Genomic DNA, 22,541 nt, shown 5'->3' with positions numbered 1-22,541 from the left:
AATATCCACTGAAAATTGAAAAAAAAAATTCTATTCATTTTTCTTCATTGAAACTAGCTTCGATGGCTTCAAATTGAATTTCCGGAAACCCCTTCAAAAGAGAACAAACCATTCAACGAAGCTAATCCTCCAACCATAGTATTCATTTTTCCTTTCATGTCACCAAAACATTATTTCAAGACATTCGTTGGCACTTAACAGTATACATTTCGATATCGAGACAAAGAAAAGATACTGAAAAGAACACCTCAAAATAAAGACTCTACCATATCCTAAGCCCCCGCACTCTAAAAAAATCAGAGATCCAAAGCCTGATCATGACAAAACATAATCCGATGGTTCTTATCCATAGCGAGTCCGGACTTGGGTCCTCGATTGAGGTACGTGAGATTGGCATAGGCATTGAACACAAAGTCTTCTTTGAGGTACCCATTGACGAGAAGATGCCCAACGATGGCCTCCCCAGCTTCCCTCGAGAACTTGGGGACTGGAATCGAGGAGACCCTGTAGGCAACAGCTCCCTTGTTGAACCAAGCATCCATCAGCTTGATCAACGTCAGATTAGTCTCGCCCTTGAGGGCCTTCTCGATTATCTGATAGAGCTGACGACAGTGCGAGCCGATGTCAGTCTCCTTGCTCTTCTTGGGTCTTCTGCAGTGGTCGCACATCTCAGCGCAGTCCTCCTGCCTCCAGTTCTCCTCGAAATGCTTGGCAATGAGGCTCCTGCGACATGTGCCAGGCTCGAGGCAGTACTCCAGGACCTTATAAAGGTTCTGAAGTCCCACTTTATCGCCGATGACCATTGTACTGAGCCTGAAGATGTCAGCGAGACGATAGAGGACGATGCAAGCCGCCTTTTTCCCGTCCCTCCCAGCACGACCGCTCTCCTGATAAAAATTCTCCATTGACTTGGACACGCAGTGGTGAATAACGAATCTCACGTCGGGCTTGTCTATCCCCAGGCCAAAGGCAATTGTTGCGACCACTGCCTGGTACTCCCCCGTTATCCATCTCTGGTAGATCTTCGATCGCACTTCTGGCTCGAGCATTGCGTGGTAGCAACCGAGCTTCAGGCCCTTGTCACGCAGGTCCGAGGTCAGTTGCTCGGCGTCTTTTATCGTTGTTGTGTAGATTATGCCGGACATGTCGGCGAAACGGGTCTTCAGGAGGTTGGCTAGCATCGAGAGGCAGACCTCTTTGTCCGCTGGCTTGCGGCGAACCTCGTAGAAGAGGTTCGGACGGTTGAACGAGGCACGGAGGACTAGGCAGCCTTGGATGTCGAGCATCTTTTGGACGTCATTTATTATCTTCGCTGGGGCCGTCGCGGTGAGACCGAGGATTGGAACACCTGGGGATGGTTATCGGTTATTTTGGGGGCTTTGGGGGATTTTATTTCACACGAAATCGTCGATTTAAAAAATACGAACCTGGAAACATGTCCTTGAGACAGCCCAAGAACTGATAATCCGGTCTGAAGTCATGTCCCCATGTGCTGCAGCAGTGGATCTCATCAATAGCAAACAGTTCAAGTAGTTTCATGTTGAAGGCTTTCTGCAGCTTCGCCATGAACCTCTTGGATTTCTTCATGTACTCTGGGGTGATGTAAACGAGTTTCAGGCCATCGTCCTTCCCCTCCAGAGCATCCATGATAGACTTCGTCACGGTCTTGTCGGACTTGGGGTTCATCATCCCCGCCTTGACGTTTATCTTCTCCAGCCCGTGCAGCTGATCCTCCATGAGAGCCAACAGGGGCGATATCACGATTGTCACCCCCTTGCCGATCACTGCTGGCAGCTGATAGCACAAACTCTTGCCACCACCAGTTGGCATTACCAATATCGTGTCCTCTTTGGATAAAATAGCGTTTATTGCGGCTTTCTGGAGCTCTCGAAACCGCTTTATTCTGAAGACTTTGGTCAGGGCGTCGAGGAGGTCCTTCGACCAAGGGAAATCATCTCTTTCCCAATCTTTCTTCGAGACTGTCAGGCTCTTCTTCAAGAGGGCGTCATCCTGCAGCTTCTGTTTGCGCTGCGACAGGGCTAATTTTCGCTCCTTCAGTTTCTCAATCTCTCCCTGGATTTGGCGTAACTCAAAGTCTATCGCTGCTATTTCGTCTTCTTCAGTTGCTGGGGAATGGTGAAAAGGGAACACAAAAAACGTGAATGAATGTGAAGAAATTTATTCGGGAAATTCATTTCATCGTTGCGCAAATTATTGAATAGAGAAGGCTAGAGATTTGTCTAAAAGAAGTTTTCGTCGAGTTGGATTAGAGTTTTTTTGAGAATTCTTTTAGGTTTTTGCTTTAACGCTAATTTTAAAAAATTATTTTGTGGGAAAAAATCAATAGATTTGTTTTTTTAGGTGTGAATTATTCATTTGAGATTCTGATGTGTAGAAGATGTCATTACGAAATTGAGAAAAGAAATTTCGAAAACTCATGTCTTGTAGAATTTCCTAACGAATGCTTTAGGTTTTCTGCTGGATTTTCTCACATTTGATTATCGTTATTTATAAAAACTACTAAATTCGAGGGTACGTGTAAAATATAATCGAATACATTATAAAAATTGTGGAGTATATACGAATACACGAAAATTTCATAGAAATAAAGTCATAATCATATTATCAGTTAATTTATTATTCATTATTATTTATTATTATTTATTCAAATTCTATGTCATTCATTCCTTTCAATTGTTCCTACAAAAGTATAAATATTCCTTCGATATAAATATCCCTCTGTTTTTCTCAATTACTTATTGCAAAATCAAAAAGTAGAAAAATCTGAAAATTCATGTTCAAGAATTTCTGCACAATTTTTTAACGAATGCCTGTGATTTTCTATTAAATTACCCCATACTCAACTATCATCATTCATCATAGGGGAGGCTGGGGTAAAATGGACACTTTTGACTTTTTTTAAAATGTTAATGATCTGTTGAAATGTTGATGAAATTTAGTAATTTTTTTAAAATACAAACAACAGTTCTTTCCCTTTGTCATGAGCTTAAACTGATCTCAATTAATAAATTTGTTTCTGAGTTATGAATAATGTTAAAAAAGTCTAAAGTGTCCATTTTACCCCACCCTCCCCTACTAACCAACCAACGAATTAGATCTACAATTATTATTAATATAAAATATGAATAATGAACTAAAAATAATCGAATAAAATAAAAAATATCATCGAATATGTCAAAAAAATGCGAAAGAAGAGAAATATGATCGGCAAATTCACTCGCCTTAGCCTCCCCAGCCCCACATATTGAACTATGACACTCATACCTTCGTATAATACCTCGACATCTTCCATGGTGCCCACTAATTTAATACTCGATCTGTCGACGCAGTTTTTAATTAACTATTTTCACTGATGCTCCTCATTACGTTCTCGTCTTCACTATTATGCCAACCACGATGTTGTTTACTCCATTTACTATAGAGACACACAGTGCATTTTTCACATGAATGAGATGTCAGCTGATTCATTGGCCACAAACTTCACTCGTCAAACGGTCAAACCACTTGTCGATTGCATTTAGGTTACGCGAGTGAAATAAGTTGTTCGAGTTGTTATTTGTCGTCAGGTCTTCCTGGTGACAGTGGGTTTTCTTGAAAAACAGTGCTAGGATAATAAACAATAAATTTCCTGAGAGGATAGACGATACACATCTTGGTGCATATGTTTTTTAATGCTGCACTCCGTCGCTGTCCACTTTGGCTCGAGAAACAGTTGACTTGTGCTTATTTCACAGGTATTTGATCTCATTTCAATGGTGCTATTTCAATTGCTGATTGTTATTGGCGATTTTACTCCGAATTATTCATGCCTATTTGTTTTGCTTTATTTGATTTTTTAGCGAGGAGCATCACGACAAACGGATTCGGCAGGATGCACAGTTTAAAGACTATAGTCCAAGGTCAGTCCATGTCGGTGCATATTCTACCGGCACTGCAGGACAATTTCATGTATTTGGTAAGTTTAAATTTAAACTTAACACTTAACTTAACTTAACTTAACTTAATTTAAATTTAACACTTAAGTGGTATGAGTAAATTTTAGTTGAGTCGCTGATGAGGGTAATGTGGAAAAAAAATTGACAAACCTAAAAAGAAAAATTCTTCACTGATAATTTCGCCTGTAATTTCACGAAATTAATTTTCCAACAGTTTACCAATTCGCTAATTCCACTGAATTTTTTCATCACCGCAGATTGTTGACGACAAAACTAAAGAGGCAGCTGTGGTAGACCCAGTGAACCCAACCCTCGTCGCAAGTACAGTTGAAGAGAATAAATTCAACTTGACGAAAATTCTGACGACTCACCACCACTGGGATCACGCTGGGGGGAACGAGAATATGCTGAAGAAATTCAAAGGCGTTCAGATATATGGTGGGGATGACAGAGTCGAGGCTGTTAATAAAATCGTGGCTCATGGGGACAGTTTCAACATTGGGAGCTTGAAGGTCCAGTGTCTGGGGACACCCTGTCATACAACTGGACACATTTGTTACCTCGTCAGTGGAGGGGACGACGATCCACCCTCTGTCTTCACTGGTAAGAAACCTTTGGGAATTGTAGAGCCTCGTGCTCTACTACAGTCTTCTTAGTCCTATTGGAAAATTAATTTTAACGTTTTTCGTAGGTGATACCTTGTTCGTGGGTGGCTGTGGGAGATTTTTCGAGGGGACTGCCGAGCAAATGTGCAAAGCACTTGGTGAAGTGCTTGGATCCCTCCCCGAAAAAACGGTATGTTGGGTTTCGGTTTTAATGTAGGTCCTATGGAAATTATTATTCTTCATTCGTTTCATTCGATTCATGGGAGAATTAAAATCTTTCATAAATAATTCAGTAGCGAAGCGGTAAACCGGGTTAAGTCGATTTTGACTATTGGCCAGTTTTTGACGAATATCTCGGAATCTAAAAGAGATAGAAAAATTTTTGTCATGACCTTTTTATAGCTCTTAATCGGTTCTACAAAAAAGGTCATGAGAAAAATTTTGCTATCTCTCTTAGGTTCTGAGATATTCATCAAAAACTGATCAAAAGTCAAAATCGACTCAACTCGGTTTACCGCTTCACTACTAAATTGATGAAGAGTAGATTTGAAATTAGAGTAGATTTTGAGAATGAGAGATTGATTTATATTAAATCTTTTTTTTTTATTTTTATGGGAATTGTTATTCTTCACTAGAGTTATTCGACTCATAAAATGATCGATAAACCGTTATTATTGGACGTTAAAACCTTCTTAAATAAAGAATTGACAAAAACTGGATTTTCTATTCTAAAAATTCTCTTTTTAAATTAATAATAAATTTCATAACAAGAAAATGTGATTTCTGAAGGTTTAAACATTTCTCATTATTTATTCATAACAACAAAATGTTCAAAAATAGTAGCAAAATTTTACAATTGATGAGAAATTTTAAAAAATTATATATTTTAATGAGTATAATAAAAAATATTGTTGATAAATTTGTGTTCACTCGCAGAAAGTCTTCTGTGGGCACGAGTACACCTGCAAAAATCTCCAGTTTGGATTGACAGTGGAGCCGTCAAACGAAAATATCAAAAATAAATTGGAGTGGGCAGAGGCTCAACGCAAGGCGCAATCCCCAACAGTCCCGAGTACAATTGAAGACGAGAAGAAAACGAATCCGTTCATGAGAGTTCACGAGGCATCTGTCATGGAGCACACAGCAACGACTGGACTTGTGGCAACCATGGCCTCCTTGCGGAGGGAGAAAGACAACTTCAAATAAACCCGAGTGAATTAATTACCCCCAAAAATACTGGGAAACTGTTGTCACAAGTGCAATAGCACGAGTTACTTTGTTTATGCTTCCGTTCAGATGATTTCTTCCAAATAAATGAGAATGCTGTTGCGAAATAATGAATATTTATTATTCTTAATGTGGGACACTCTTAAGTTATGTGCAGGGGAATTTGACTAGGTGTGTCTTCACTCTTCTTATTATAAATCTGCATTTCAGCGACGTATTTCTCCTTCGATCGCTCGTACATATCGTAGTAAACCTGAAAAATAAGGAGAAATTGCTTATTAATTTGAAAAATGTATTTTTAAAGAGAAAATTGGATTTTTTGAAAGCGAAATACTGACACTAATACTTTACACTGATGCTGTAGAAAGCAATATTTTTTGCAAGACAAATTTAATTATTCTCCAAATAATAATTCAGTAATTCATAATTCATCACTTTGCGAGAAATAAATATAATAAATTGGAGAAAGAAACGAATTGCACAGTTGAAAATTCGAAGGATGATATTCGTTCCATAATTTTCATTCTGATTGATGATGAAGTGACGAAAAAATTATTGAAAAAACGAATACAAAAATTTGTATTTTTAAAACCCTGAGTTATTTTCTAATGAAGAAGAGGAAAAAGGAATCACATATTCAATAGTTCAAAGAACATCACTCGTCCCATATTTTTCGTGTAACGAATGACGAAGTGATGAAAACAATTCTTGAAAAAACAAATAGAAAAACCTTTTTATCTTCAGAACTCAAAGACTTCCAGGTGGTCGCCAGCTGTCTCGTGAGCTCTTGTTTACTGGGTTCTGGCTCTCCAGCGAGCCTCTCCATCACCCTGGGCCTCTGCTCCTGACAAAACTGGAAGAACGGATTTGCCGGACGTTTTGGAGCATTCGGATCTGTCTTGCCACCTTTTCTCTTCGTTCCCTTCTTCGGTTTCTCCTCCTTCACTGTTTGCGATGTTTTCTGCTGCTTCTCGGACTTCACCGTTGCTTGGAACACACTGTTCTCCTCGGAAACACCCATTGGGGCCTCTCTCCAACGATCGCCATGCTGATCGAGTCGATCAATCAGAAATCTGAAGGGAATTATATTTTTATTCATGTTTTTTTCGGTAAAACAACCGCATTAATCATCCAAAAGGGGTAAAATGGACCGTTTATTTATTCATTCTGATGCACTACTTATTAACAACTAAAAAATACCCATTTTGCCCCACTCTTTTAAAGATAATCAACAATTTTTCTCCTTCATCAAACGTTTTTAAAGAGTTTAGTGAAGGGTGAAATAAAGTTGATTTTTCAAAATCGTTAATATCTCTGGATTAAACGATGCGATTTGGATGAATTGCATCTCATTTTAAAGCTTGAAAAAATACCTTCAAAATAAAAAGAAAATATCGCAATTTCACTCTGCCGAACTCGAGTTATTAGCGACTGAAAACAGTCCATTTCACTCCACTCGATAAATGATAAGGATAACCTATAACCACCTACTTTTTCTCCTTCCTGGTACGTTTCAAGAGCTTCCTCACGGTCTGAATGCGATACACAAGTCGTTCGTTATCCTGTTGACACGTCCCAATTTAGAATGCCGTTCAAATCGAGGAAAAACACTGAAATTTGATTATTTACCTGTTGTAGGAGTTCGCATCTGTCCAGCATGAGCTGATACTTTCGTTTGTATATGTCGTACTCGTCGAGATCCCCCTCGTACTCCGATTCCTCCAGCATTTCGATATTCCTAGGGGGTTAATATTCACTCTTTGGTAATTATTTAGTTGACGTTTTTATCCTCTCCACAAGTCCAAACATCAATCATGTGCTATTTTGATTGCGAAATGAACGATTTCCTGAGGGTCGATAAGGTAATTTTCTTCTGTGCAAGATTTGAATGGGTCTTGAAGCTAAACCAAATAAGAATATTTTTTTTAACATGTTAATTCTTATTATTTCTGCTGTGGAAACTATTTGAATCCGCGACTTAATGTTATTAGTTGAATTTAAATTTCAGCTTTGACACTGAGTGCGAAAATTCAGACTGTCATTGAAATTTCGACGATCGCTCGGCACAATAATCCCAATTTTTTAGTTTTCAAGAGAAATTAGAAATTCCAGGAACGATTGTATCGTAAATGGAAAGAAAATTCACAGTATTGGAAGCGGAAAAATTGTTTCTCAATTTAAGACACAAAGACGTCATCAGCAAAACACCATTTTTTCTGTTATATTTTTTCACTATCCCATTATATTAATTTCCGAAATTGCATTGACATCCCAATTTCATATCAAACAAAAAACATGAAAAATTTGACTCGAAGAAATTTTATAGAAATCATCTCCATAGAATAAATTGCATTGAAAAATCGAATTCTATCGGCTTTCTATAGACTGTTATCTACTGATCATTCCAATAGAATCGGGCAAAAATGACTAGAAAGTTCAATACAAATCCAATAAAATTATCGAGCGAATGCTCTAGGTTTTTCTATTAATTTTTTTCGTGCGTGAAAATACCATATTCGCACCCCTGAGGCAAAAATCAGTAATTCCTGACCCAAAAAATTACAAATTCGGATTTGACGAATACAATGTCTCCACTCGCAAGCAACAAAATAGGTTGAAAAATTCCACACCCCCAGCAAAATTTTTCAACACCCGCAGTCAAGGGGTGACAAGCCGCGCCTGCGCCCTGCGGCATCCACCCCCTCGTCGTGGACGATTCTATCCAAGCAGGTGCATTCGTACGCATTTGTCTATTCGCGCTTTCCACGGAACCACTCATCTCCTCCACCTCGAGCGATAAAACAATAATTTTCCCCAATCACAAAAACGTGCTTGCCAAACCGAGTGTTATCCGATTGTCATCCCCGTCGTGTCCAATCGCTGGAATATTTCGTGTCCGCTCAAGCCCAAATCCATTGTATTTTGTACACATAAAGCACACTCCGCAATTTGTTGAACGCGTCTTAATCACTCGTACGCACCTCGGCGTGAATATCCTCAGTTTTTCATTGTTCCACGCGTTTTCTTTATCATTCACCCCGTTCGGGATAAACAGTGGACTCATTAACGAAGCGAAAAATGCAGTGTATCACTGTTTTTTAGCATTTGCTGGAGAGTGGACGCATAATTGTGAGTATTCAAATATTTTTCATTCATTAAAATAATTTGAAAAAAGTCGCTTGAAAAAATATGTTTTATTTTCTCAATTTATTCTAGTTATTTCCCGCATTTTTTATGCAACATACTCTTTATTTTGGAGCCTAACATGCACAAATGTTATGACAAATTAAATTAAAAGCCCAGAACTAAAGAATTTTCTGTATTAAAATAATTTGAAAGACGATTTTTTGCATTCATTCGTTTATTTTAATTATTTTCATCATTTTTATGCACAACAATCTGTATTTTTGATTTTTAAATATAAAAACGGTATGCCAAATGAAATTAAAAGTCTAGAATGACGAAAATATCTAGTTTTTTTCGTTCATTCATTTAATCTATTGATTTCTATAACTTTTTTTATTCACACAACAATGTTCATGTTCCAGCTGAAAATAGAAACATGTTCTGACGAATAAAATCGAGCGTTCGGGAGTGAAAAAATAGGTTTCACTTCATCAATTAACGAGATGAGAATCTCTATTCACTCGTCAACCCAAAAATAGTTCTGTTGTCAACTCGGAAATCCCAATTCACCGAAAATTCGGGGGTCGATCGATGAGCAGCCGTTGTAAAGCTCCTTTAACATCAGCTGTTCCCCTCATATTTGTTATGATTAGATCTCTTACGTGTGTACGTAATCCCTCGGAAAGTCGTTAACACGATCATCTCTCATTGTCAGTTATTTTTGAGACGTTGCGTGCGTCATGTTCTCACGTTGATACATCGAGGATTCATCAATTCGGTGGTATTGAACTCATTGGGCGAGTGAATTTTCATGGAAAATTCACGCTAGCTCGCCAGCACTGCGGACTTTCTCGGTTTTCTTGTCTCGTGCTGGGTATACCACATGTTTGTGTGCGAGCGCAAAATTCAAGGTCAATCCTGGGGGCGGTAATCACAAAAGACGATCGATTGTTGGCGACCTTGGGTGAATGCTTTATTTTCTTATCGCTGGTTACGATTCAATTTTTTGGCTGAGAGCGAAATTTTTTCAATTTGTTTTTTACGGTTTGAGGGGTCATTAGTTTTACTCACTCAATGGAGACTAAAATGTTCTCCTAATACGCCTTCGGGTCAATTCAGGGCTTTCGGTTTCCGAGCTTTTTCAGACGATTTTTTTATTTAAAGATTGAAGGTTGAAAATTAATTCAGTTGCGAAGTGGCGAAACGGTTTAAGTCGACATCTCCCAGTTGAGTTTTTGAGGAATATTTCCGAAATTAAGAGAGATTGCGAAATTTTTGTAATTACATTTGTTGTAGCGCTCAATCGGCTCTACAAAAAAGGTTACAACAACAATTTTGGTATCTCCATTAGATTCCGAGATATTTATTGAAAAGTGGTGAATAATCGAAATTGACTTTTACCGTTTTACCACTTCGCTACTGAATTGTATATTTTGGATCGGTAGGAATTATTTTTTTGAATAATTAAAAAGTTGCAAAATTTCAAGGTGAGGAAGGTCCATCATTTCATTATTCATTTAATTCGGCATTTTGAATCGTTAGGAATTATTTTTTCAATGGAAAAAAAATTAGAGAGTCCACTTCTGGAAGAAAAGTTACGAAATAATTGAAAAATTGCAAATATTCAAGATTGCCATTTGTTTTAATAAATAATTTTCACAGTAAAGAGCGAGGAAAACGAATTATTCTATTATTCATTCATTTTTAATAAAAATAAATAATTATTTCCATCATTTTCATATGGCGAATCTCAGGGCTTTCATTCGGTTACTGGCGTTTTTCACATGATTCTATTATTTAAACAATGAAGGACTAAATTTAATTTCAAATTTTGAGTCGTTACGAATGATTCTTTAATCCCAAAAAAAACCGGAAATCTTTTGGAGGAAAATCTATAAAATAATTCTAAATTAAAATAATTTATAAATTGATTTGTGTGCAGAAGTTTCCACAAATCATCAATCATCCAAAAAAAGTCTACTCCCTCCACCAATTCCCTTTTATTTTACTCCACTGTACTTGATTTGGTGAATTCGTTCATTACCGAGAGTCAACGAATATTTATTGCTCAATTAAATTCCTCCATTCGCCATTCCCGTCGAAAATACTAAACTGAGATTGAAATCAAGGCTGCATCTAAATAAACTCCCATCATATTCGATTAACCGCCTATTCCCAGTGCACAATCGATACTACCTCGAAAAATCATGAGCAGAAGACCGGGTTGAAGCAGTTTTGTAAGCATGTAACTGGTATTAATCTCGATTTATCACCCCTATCACTAGTTTTAACGCGACTACATCGCTAATCCTCATTTTTCCCTCCACAATTGACTGTCTTCGGAATTATCAGAATCGTTCACTGATAATTCATGTCTAGGGAATGTGATCTCACACGATTTATTATACAATAATCGTTGATAGAACGGTATCTGCGATCATGACGAAAGAGGATTTTATCCACACGATCTCTGATAATTCGGTGATGAGTATTGCGATGTCTTTCCACGATTCGAGTCATTATTTTTTGCGGATATCCATGCTACATTCATACAACATTTATGAGGCGTTATTTTTTAACAGGGGATTTACACCTCGGAGGGATTTACAGTTATCCCTTGTTCGGAATTTTTTAGGCTCGAAAAAAATTGATGGTATCGCATTTTATAGATGAGAATCATTTTAGATGAATCACTTTTAACAATAGGGAAGACATTCATTCTCGTTTGACAGTATCGGCGGGGCAGTTGTTGATGGATCGTTTCGTATTAAAATATGCAGGAGCAGCACGAGTAGGATTTTTTATTCTAATTGAGGAAACGGAGACAATAACACGAGCGAAAAAATTCTGTAGGAAAACGTAGGGAATTCGGTGGGATTCTGTTGGATTTATATTGAACGCTCTATTATTGATTTGAATTTATTAGAACTTCCTTATTACTTTCTGTTATTTTAATCTTAAATTAAAAAAAAAATATTTCAATTTTTTTTGACCGATTCAGAAATTGTTTTGTTTCGTAGTTTTCAGTGAATAGAAATGTTCAATGGAAAATATTCTGTGGAAAAAAATTAATAGAGTTTGATTTTTCTCAAAATCAAAAAATCAAATTCTTAAAAAATCAAATTTTTATTAATTTTTTTGTACAGATTTCATTAGGTTTTTCTATTTCGTGCGAAGGCTTGTGACCAGCCACTGGTGTTTCAGTGAACTAATTCACTCAATTAATTAATTACTGAATTAATTATTCATGTAGTCATTCATTGAACTAATTCACTCAATTAATTAATTGCTCTGATTAATTTGTATAAGAAAATTGGTTAGTTCTGCAGGAGTTTTCTTCCAAGCCTTCATTTCTTAAACAGAAGTTGAAAAATATATTTATTTGCTAACCCCTCCGCATGCCGAGATATTTACGATAAATTGAATTCTTTTAAGAGCTCATTTTTCTCATTTTCCTGAAAGTAACATCGCTGTGAATATTTTTATGTTTCCATTATGCAATGAGGAATGGTCCTCTCGATGGAATATCCGACGGTTTATGATCTTCTATTTCTTTGCTGATTTGTGTTGCAATAAAACTGGTGTACAATATTTTTTTATCTGAAATTGATGACTTGAGTAGAATTGTGCACAGAATTTTAATTTCATCGCCGTTGCGCGTTCATTTTTCTTATCTTAGTTCATAAACATATTGCATTACTCCACGTGTATTCATTAGTTTTTACTCATCTATTTAAAATTTTGCAGCTGTTGTGATGGATTTTTCGACTAATAGTCGGTAGAGAGAAATCAATAGATTTTTATTTTTTAAAAAAACGTATTCTACTGAAACTTTTGATGGTAAAATTATTAGAAATGATTTTTCCCAGTCTTTTTCGCTGAATATTAAACATTTCTAAATACAAAAGCCAGGAAAAAAGGTAAAAAAATCATGTCCCACAATTTCTATAGAAAAAAATTATAATAGAATAGAATATATTAAAAAATACAACAGAAGTAAATAGAATTTCCAAGCGAATGCGTTAAATGTTCTTTAAAAAATTACCTTCCTCCACAATTAAAATCACACCATTAAATAAAAAAATGAGAGAAAAACCTAATCCAAAATTCATGTCCAAGAATTTTACCACAAAAAATCCCATCAGTTCTGTTAAATCGAAAAATCCACTGGAAAGTTAATAGAATTCTCTAGCGAGCGCATTAAATTTTCCTTCAAAATGAACTTTACTGCAACCGAAATGGCTCCGCTGGCTTTAAAAACCGTTGAAAACCCCAATAAAATTCGAAAATTCACGACAATCAAAACGAGAACACCAGGAAATGAATAGAATTCCCAGCAAAAGCCCTCGCTATTATCACCGTATCACTGTCTCCACCAGCTCTTTGAATAGGAATCGACCGATCCCCATAATTCCCCCCACTATTAATAGAAAATGTAATCACCCAAGGGACAGAGCGGTGCGACGAATATTACAAATAGAGCATGGCTCCCCATCTTCGACAAAATCTTGAACCAAACGAAATAGAATCTCTTATCTCTGAGCGTGCAAATAGACCGGAGGCCCGCAGGACAGATAGAGGTTCCTCGGCTCCACAACGAGCTGGCGATAACGAAATACCCATTTTCGTCGCTCGAATGAGGAAACGAAAAAAGAAATGCCCGAGAAAAAGTTGAGTACCAAGTTGTACACATCTTCGAGAGTAGAAGAGGAAGAAGATAAGAAGAACACGTCAATCAGAGGCTAAAGGCAAAGCTGAGCAGTGACGTGCCATTCTCAGTACTAGTCTAACGATTCTCTTGTGAGGAGTCTAATCACAGTAAAAATAATAACAAAACCAACCCCTCGAAGACTGAGGAGCTCGATTGATCTTGGATTCGTCTTGCCTCGTGTAAAATCGAGCGAATTTAACGGAATTCCAATCACTGAATTGCGTCCAGAATTTTGGAAATTTGATTTTGTAGTAATTTTAGTGGATGAACCGTGAAATAAACCAGCATTTGACAGTGCCTAGGATCGAAGGTCAAGAGTCCGTTCGACTTTTAACGCTACACGCGCTAGCATTCGGAGAATCTAATCGCCGCCTCTGACACTGTCTCAGCGTTATTATTTTTTTCCATTTTATTCCGTTTGGAGGGGCCGGGGCTTGATACGATAACGTGTGAACCCAGGGGAGTTGATCGCACTCGAGAGTTCGGCGGTGCACACAACTGCGGAATGATTAATTTCGATGATTATTTGTGGTGAATTGTAATGAATTGAGGGAAGTGGAGAGACCGAACAATTGGAGTTGCTGGCAGCCACGCGATTCCGTGGTTGAGTGATGTCTTAACAGTTTAATAGTGTAGTTCAAAATTATTATCAAGATGGTGAAAAATGGAAGGAAACAAGTTAGTTGGTTGGAATTTTTTTAGTTACATTGTTAGAAGAAATTCCTTAATTTATTTGAATTGACAATTTGATGTGAATATTTAGGGACCAATTACAGTGAATTTTTTAGTGAAATCTGAAATTCTCTGATTTTTTTCCACTAAATTTCGTTCAGTGTCACTGTCCTGAAAATTCAGGAATATATTTACTGGAATTTTATGGTTTTCTATTCATTTTCGGGAAAAATGAAACTGAAATTTACAGTTCTCTTTGATTTTTCCACGAAATGCTGAATTTCAAATTTCAGTGGTCATTAAATTCCATAAAAATTCCCAAAAAGTGTACGGGAAATTTCAGAAAAATTTTCAACAGTGCACTTGCTACTGTTTATTTTGGGTCATGGGGGAATTGTAGTCGATTGTGTTCATGGGATGAATTGGTGGAGTTGACTTGCGGTTGAATTGGAAGTCGATCGCGCATTTACATTCGTGTCAATTGTAGAAAACTCGGAGATCGATTTGTGAAGAGGGAAATTGTACGTGGGATGCGTTACACACGGAAGATGGTTGCACTGGTATTTTTGTTTTACATTTGAAAATGAAAAGGTAGTTGAGGATTATATACGTGACGTGTATAACGTAAGAGCAAGTTAAATTCTTAAATTGATGGCAACTCATACACAATGAGCATCGTTTATAATGATGTCTATAGGCGGGCAGAGAGATGACTTGAGTTGAGATTACTTGTGCCTTTTCACACATTTATATTTTTTTATGTGGAGGAAAAAGTTGGGGAGAATTGCCTAATGAAGCGAGTGATCGTCGAGCGGAATTCAGTTCTGGGTATTTTTGACGACATTCCGAGAGGAGAGAGAGGCAAAATCATAATACAGAATTAAAATTATTTTATTATATAGACAATCATTAAAATGATGTTAATTATCCATTTGTTAATTCTTTTTCCACAATTTAATATAATCCGAAAACATTATGAGGTATATTTTTCAATGACGATTCATGGATTCATTCAATAATTGAAATTTTTGGTGATTAGACCTTTTTTCCTGAATAATTCATGACTAATCAATTTTTAATCCCGGAAATATTTTTTTTATATCGAAAAAAAAACCATTCAGAGTTTAATTATTCATTCATAAAAAAATGGTACAAAAACTAAACAATTTTCAAAGAAATTACCCTAAATAATTCACAAATTACAAACAGTGGATCTGCAATAATCCTAATTTACAAAAATTCCCGCGTAATTTACGCGCCAGAAATCGCAAATACCGTTTTTCACCTGTAATTTACGTTCAACTTTTTCTGCGCCAGCACAATGACATTCCGCTCACATCATTACATAACATGATTCATACCAACCACTCCACCCTAAAAACCCACTTATATAACCCATAAACTTTGTTTGTCTAGAGTATACCAGAAGTCCAGTGGAGCCCGTATCGTTCACCGCATGGGTGCCTGGGTCAACGATAGTTCAGTGGTGGTGAAGGTGGTGAAGGTGGTCCCAAACAATAACAACACTAAAAGAACTAAGGAACGCATACTGCTCCACCCCCGTACGAGACCCAAAACGCGACGGCGTATTGTCGCGTTAAGCACCCCTGATGTTAGCACCAAGGTTAATCCATCAACAAAACTCGTCTTCCAGCAACTCAAGTACCCTATCTCCGCGACCCTACAATTACCTCGTCAATTCCCACGGCAACTGTCCGAGTGGCCGGTGCAACCGTTACACAAATCACGGACGAAAGCAATAAACTCACAATTGTGCGCGAGTGTTTAAACCGGTTGCCGATCACCCCAGACTCCCCCAAAAATCGGGGAAAAAATTTCCCCTCCCTCCTAGGCCTCCCAAGACCGCCGAAAGACCATGAAAAATCGAAATTGAGAGTGTGCAATGGACGCTGAGTGGGTCAGCCCGCGGCCTCAAGATATCCCCGTAAAAATCAAGGACAATGATAACGATAAAAAAGCCCCTCAACTTTTGACAGTCTCAAACGGCCCGAGGCTCGCGCATGCAATCATGTTAGAAGACAACAAAGAGAAGACAAATCTAGCCTACGAGGATGAGGCAACCAGCGAGGAGATCAGTATCCTGAAGTACCGCCGTGGCGCCAGCGAGGAGACGGGCGGTGCGATACGGAGAGAAGCCCGGGAATCCCTGGCGAAGGAGAAAGTGAAACGCCCAGACAGCCTCTACACCCGCAAGATGTCGCTGGAGAATAACGAGAGTGTGAAGCTCAACGAGAGCTCGATACTGGGGGTCAACGGCAACAAGTGCCTTCGCGTGAAGTTCAACTCTTCGAGAGGTAAAAGATCTTCATCAAAGCGGAAGGACGAGGAGGGGGCGCAGCCGAGTCCTTCGATATCAACGAGTAGTTCACCGTCAGCGGGCGGATCGTCGGAGGACAACTCGAGTCTCGGACAGTTTTCAGAGGCTCGACCGCCGGACGGGGGCTGGGGGTGGGTCGTCGTCGCGGCGTCGTTCATGGTCAATCTGATAGCCGACGGGATAACGTTCTCCTTCGGCGTTATCTACGTCGAATTCCTGAATTACTTCGGCGAGGGCAAGTCGAAGACGGCCTGGATCGGCTCCTTGTTCATGGCGATGCCGCTGCTGTCGGGCCCTGTCGCCAGCTTTCTCACCGACAGATACGGCTGCAGAAGGGTGTCAATAGCTGGCAGTGTGCTGGCCACCCTCGGCTTCGTCATATCATCGTACACAAGTTCAATGGCTGTTCTGATATTCACATTCGGGGTAATCGCTGGATTTGGCTTATCGCTCTGCTTCGTGGCAGCTGTTGTCATTGTTGCCTACTACTTCGATAAAAGAAGATCGTTCGCCACCGGTTTGTCGGTGTGCGGAAGTGGAATTGGGACTTTTATATTTGCACCGCTGACGCAGTATCTTCTCGCTGAGTACGGCTGGCGGGGGACGACGCTCATCCTCGCGGGGTTCTTCCTCAATCTTGCTGTCTGCGGCTGTCTCATGAGGGATCTCGAGTGGACGACGATAAGGGCCAAGGCGAAGTGTCAGGAGAGGAAGCGCAATCGCGAGAGGAAGCGCACTAGTAGGATTCAGAGCTCCAGTGCTGACTCGTTCTCAGCCAGTTCTTCAGCGAATACAACTACTCAGACGCCCCACGGCATCGCCAATTTCTCGGCGACTTCGACGAATGCCATTGTGCTGGAGAACTCGAGGAGGACTCACGAGGATCACGAGGGCCAGCATGGCAAGAATTTTTCTAGCCTTCTTACTCTGCCCACGTTTTTGAAGAATGGCGATCAGGTGCCGATTGAAGTGCTCGAGCTTTTGGCCACTCGAAAGGATGTTTACAATGTTCTTTTGCATAATTATCCCAGTCTTTTGATGTCGTCCAGGAGCTTCAGTGACTCGGCGACGTTGAATGACGGCAATGCGGCCCTGCCAGTCGTTTGTAATGACGATGAGAACTGCCAGAAGCCCAAGGACAGGGAGGAAATTAATAATTTGGACAGGAAGATCAAGGCCAACAGCGACAAGTTCAAGGAGACTGATGACGATGCTGCTGTCTATCTCTGGTGGCTCAAGAAACTACAGCCCGATGACAGCCAATTACGGAGATCAGCTACTCTCGAGGCACACAGGAGACTGCCAACTGCTTACCTGAGGAATATTCGGGTGCACAGACACAGTTTGACTTATCGGGGCGCTATGCTCAATATCAATAGGTACAGGCTGAGGGCGTCCAGTTGTCCTGATATCTACAGGAACTCTATGACCACTATTGCTAAGACTAAGCTTGTTTGGTACTCGGGGCTCTGGGAGTTTTGGGATCTTGTCGTTGATATGCTCGATTTCTCACACTTTGCGGACTCCAGGTTTCTTCTCTTCTCGATTAGCAATTTTTTGCTGCATACTTGGTACGATGTGCCTTATGTTTATCTCACTGATAATGCCATTGAGATGGGATTCAGCGAGACTGACGCCTCCATGCTCATCTCGGTTATTGGAATCACCAATATGCTTGGAGAGGTATTTATATTATAGGATTTTTTGTCAGGAGGCCCTAGGAGATTAAGCGAAGGGGTGAATTCGAAAATTGAAAGGGATCGTGGGAACTGTCGGGAGAGTTTTTAGTTCTAGATAATTTTTTTAGTGAGGTGTCCTTTATAGCAATTTCTTGAAATAAAATTTCCAATTTTTTTGTCGAGGATTTTTTGTAGAAAATCAATTCTTTTTAAAGATTGAAAAGACGTACATAGAATGAAAAAAATGAAACATTGAATTTGAAAATGGGAAAAATTGAAGAATGTGTTAATAACGGGTGATAAAACCTAATTTGAATAGAAAATTGATAGAATAAGTTGTATATTACAAACAAATTCTATTGAATTCTATAGAATACATTTCATCAAAAACAAGTTGCAAATTTTTTTTTCAATAGAATCAGCCAAAAAGTAATGGAAATTTCCATAGAAATCCAGTAGAATTTTTCAGCGAATTCACCAAGTTCGGGGAATGTTAGTGTTTTTTTATTTAATAAATAACAATCCTTAATGAGTTGTTTTGGAGAAAGTCTCCTGACTTTTTTTTGTAAAAATTGAAATTTATCAACATGACAGGAAGCAAAAAATTATTCACAAATTTTCAAGAAGTTTTCATGTATTTCATAACAAAATTATTTTCTCTCAACTTAATTATTTACGATTATATTTTGATACTATCGTCATTTTGTCTGTTGTACCCCTGCATCCGCGGAGAATAACACCTTTGAGAATAAAAATTTGTGTTCTCAGATATTTCTCGGATGGGCCGGAGATAAAGTCTGGGTGAATGCATCCATCGTCTATGCCATATGCATGATACTCTGCGGTGCTGTAACAAGCATAATTCCACTTGTTGTCAGACATTACTACGCACTGTGCGCTGTTTCTGGTGCATTTGGTATTTTCATTGCTGCAAATTACAGTCTTACGAGTATTATTCTTGTTGAAGTTATCACGCTAGAGCGGTTCACAAATGCCTATGGTCTTTTGCTGCTCGTTCAGGGAATTGCCAATCTCATGGGGCCACCATTGGCTGGTAAGTGTGCTCATTATTCGTGTTATCATGCATTAATTATTTCCCAGTTGAATTGCGTACGAACAAGATACGAAAGGTAAACGAAACTGTACGAAAAGAAAAATTAAAAATTGAATGTAACGAAACGATGAATAATAGAATTGGAAAGAATGGAATACTCAATGTTTTTTCCATTTTTATTTCTACTTTTGAATTGATTTTTTTTCCAATAGACAAAGTCTTCATTTATTCATTGTAATTAATAAATGATCAATTTCATTTATTTATTATGAATAAATAAATTACTAAATTCACTCATTATTTATCAAATTCATTCATTTATTAATTATTCATTATAATTAATGAATGAATAATTTATCGTAAGAAATATTCAAAAATAGAGAAGTAACAATTGAAAAAAATTTCCCAAAAATTAATATGAAAAAATGAAAATAGAATTATTCAAGACAATTTCTCAGAGAAATCATTTTTATTTCTACTTTTGAATTGATTTTTTTCCCAATAGAAAAAGTCTTCATTTATTCATTGTAATTAATAAATGATCAATTTCATTAATTTATTATGAATAAATAAATTACTAAATTCACTCATTATTTATAAAATTCATTCATTTATTAATTATTCATTATAATTAATGAATGAATAATTTATCGTAAGAAATATTTAAAAATAGAGAAGTAAAAATTGAAAAAATTTTCCCAAAGATTAGAGAAATCGTTAAGTTTTGATACAAGTTTTTCATATTCCACAATTGATTATATTTTTCAGGATGGCTGTATGACATAACAGGTACCTATGACCTATCGTTCTACCTAGCAGGATTTTTCATTGGTCTCAGTGGCATCCTCCTGATGGTAGTTCCATGTATCGAGATGTATAGAAAATACTCCCGCAAAACCAATGCCAATCTATCCAGGAAGGATCTCGCTGCTGACATAAACAGCGTGTGAGCAAGAATTCCCTAGATAAATATCTCAACGACTGGCGAAACCATGAATTAGTTTAAGTTAAAATAAATCAGTACAGAACAATAACAAAAATTACGGTCAACAGACCCCCTATTTGTCTATTTATTCATCGATTAATTCGAACAGCTATTTATTTATCAGTTGTGCTTGCATGCACCGAAGGAATAAAGACATTGGAACAATTGTCATTTTTGTCTGACGTTTGTACAAAAGCGAAATAATAATGTCTGGGAATTTTTTTTCTCGTAATGAATGAAACTTCCATTTGATTATAAATTTAATGAGATAATTTATTGCTAGACCTTTACTGTAATTGAATAATCTGTACGACTCTGTATGAATTAGCGATGAAACAATACATATTGAGGTGATCGATGCACACGTTGAGGAGAAATTGGTGAATAAAGTCTGGGGTAATTTTTTGGTAAGGCTCCGACCCATTCGAATCTCAGGATAATGCATTACGTATGTGAATAGTTATAACCAAATTTCGAAGTAACACATACGATACATTTAGAATGGAACGAGTGCAGGCGAAGGTGAAAATTGGAGATAACACGCACGAAAAATTTCATGGAAAAGTCGATTTTTTCATTTAACTTATTTTATTGAGATATTTTCTGTGGAAATTCCTCAAATTTTTAGTTTTTTTCTTTGATTCTTTCTGTTTTCTTTTCTTTCAATGAAATAGCGTGGAAAAACTCCGAAAAATTCATACAAGATAAATTTCCACTGATTTTTTTTCTATAAAATACTTTCTATTGGACATTTGCTATAACAAAAAGTCGTAAAGCTGCGGAATTTTTCAATAGAATCGCCCAAAAACTCGTAGAATTTTCCGTAAAATCCAGTACAATTTTCTATCGAATTCGCTAGTTTTTTTATGAAATTTCCTCGTGGGTGATGAATGGAGGATAAATATCTGGTGTTAACCCTTCGTTACTCATCTGGCTTTCGAAAAAGTTTTCAATGGAAAATAAACATAATAAAGAGAAAGAAAATGAAATTGGATAGTTGAAGGTTGAGAGAATAATAATAATTTCATTTTTATCAATGCTGAAGTACTGAAGAAATCTTGAAAAAATGTCTAGGGTGTTTCCCGCACCCCACGTGGGACTCGGAGGGTTAATTCAGCTTTTCTTTCCTCTACAAGACGCTTTTTCGCCATATGCCATGGAATACTAAATATAATCGTGGATATTGCAAATGTAAATACTGATTTTATCACTTTTTTTGTTCTTCGATGAATTTTTTTGAAATTCCAAAATTTTTCATTCAACTTTTTGCTCCTATTTCTTTAAACGGTTTGAAAATGTTTGTCGACTATTTGTAATAGTGCAACAGACGCGCTGAAAGTGTAAATAATTGACGGAAAATATTCGTGAAGAGGAAACAATACAGTTTTATTTGTATATAATAGCTTTCTGTGATGATAAAAGATAAATAAAAATTCCATAGAGTTTTATGAATACAGCGTGAGTCTACAGTAATGTACTGAGTTGATTTTATCGAATGTGAAAAACTGATTGAGAAGTACATATTCTCACGTGTGAAAAAATTCAGTAGGAAAACTTGACACTTTCTCCCAGGAATTTTATTGAATTTCTGTAAGAAATCCTTAACTTTTCTTCAAAATCTATTTGATAATTCTATTAGTTTTTCAATTAATTTCCATTAATTTACTGATTTTTTTCGATATTTTTTTATTTGTTTCTCATAATAAAATGCGAGATAAAAATTGAAAAGTCATACCCAAGAAAAAATCGAATAGAAAAAATCATCGAATGTACAGTAAATAAATAGAATTTTAAAATCGAATTTCATGGAGAACGCTCTAGGGTTTTCTATTAAATTTTTTGACACGTGTCTTATTTTCGATAAAATTTCAACGGTCTTCACTAGCAAATCTGCAGCGGCCTTACTGGCGTCTTATGGAATCGGGAGTAATATTTTATTATAAGAGATAATTATAGTGGTAGATCAGGAGTTTGAGAACATTGAATAAATTAAATATTGTTCAATCGGTGACCAAAAACGTACGAGTCTAGTATTAGCCGGGAAACTTTATGTTTATTCAATACTTGTAATTAAGGACGAAGTTATTACAAGGAATCGTTCGAAGATTCTATTACTGAATTGATAATTACAAATTTTCAAATTTGCGTCAATATTCTCCATGCCCTAGCGATTATGAGGGACGGATTT

General features: G+C 37.3%; 4 protein-coding genes across 5 annotated transcripts; 2 read left to right on the top strand and 2 right to left on the bottom strand.

Moving 5' to 3' along the window:
• Positions 1-285: 285 nt before the first annotated feature.
• LOC107036437 (ATP-dependent DNA helicase Q1) lies at positions 286-3,484 on the bottom strand. Its single transcript, XM_015254387.2, has 3 exons — positions 3,286-3,484; positions 1,428-2,126; positions 286-1,348 (listed from the first exon to the last, which is right to left on the bottom strand). The coding sequence occupies exons 1-3, from the start codon at positions 3,311-3,313 to the stop codon at positions 297-299; spliced, it is 1,779 nt and encodes a 592-aa protein (XP_015109873.1). The 5' UTR covers positions 3,314-3,484; the 3' UTR covers positions 286-296.
• On the top strand, positions 3,076-5,930 carry LOC107036440 (hydroxyacylglutathione hydrolase, mitochondrial). Its single transcript, XM_015254391.2, has 5 exons — positions 3,076-3,755; positions 3,861-3,976; positions 4,214-4,559; positions 4,648-4,751; positions 5,498-5,930. The coding sequence occupies exons 1-5, from the start codon at positions 3,683-3,685 to the stop codon at positions 5,765-5,767; spliced, it is 909 nt and encodes a 302-aa protein (XP_015109877.1). The 5' UTR covers positions 3,076-3,682; the 3' UTR covers positions 5,768-5,930.
• Positions 5,888-7,630, bottom strand: LOC107036441 (high mobility group B protein 6). Its single transcript, XM_015254393.1, has 4 exons — positions 7,418-7,630; positions 7,280-7,350; positions 6,519-6,861; positions 5,888-6,041 (listed from the first exon to the last, which is right to left on the bottom strand). The coding sequence occupies exons 1-4, from the start codon at positions 7,514-7,516 to the stop codon at positions 5,931-5,933; spliced, it is 624 nt and encodes a 207-aa protein (XP_015109879.1). The 5' UTR covers positions 7,517-7,630; the 3' UTR covers positions 5,888-5,930.
• A 930-nt stretch (positions 7,631-8,560) lies between these two features.
• Positions 8,561-21,805, top strand: LOC107036553 (monocarboxylate transporter 9). Of its 2 annotated transcripts, none has more exons than XM_015254589.1 (4): positions 8,561-8,917; positions 15,714-18,318; positions 19,083-19,368; positions 20,137-21,805. In XM_015254589.1, the coding sequence occupies exons 2-4, from the start codon at positions 16,201-16,203 to the stop codon at positions 20,316-20,318; spliced, it is 2,586 nt and encodes an 861-aa protein (XP_015110075.1). In that variant the 5' UTR covers positions 8,561-8,917; positions 15,714-16,200; the 3' UTR covers positions 20,319-21,805. The 2 variants fall into 2 exon arrangements, with proteins under 2 accessions (XP_015110075.1, XP_015110074.1); XM_015254588.1 differs by lacking the exon at positions 8,561-8,917 and adding an exon at positions 13,688-14,303.
• The last annotated feature ends 736 nt before the right edge of the window (positions 21,806-22,541 follow it).

Source organism: Diachasma alloeum, unplaced genomic scaffold (genome assembly GCF_001412515.2).
Source record: "Diachasma alloeum isolate Michigan unplaced genomic scaffold, Dall2.0 Dall_scaffold_00209, whole genome shotgun sequence".
Lineage (NCBI taxonomy): Eukaryota > Metazoa > Arthropoda > Insecta > Hymenoptera > Braconidae > Diachasma > Diachasma alloeum.
This window is presented reverse-complemented; position numbering and strand designations above follow the sequence as displayed.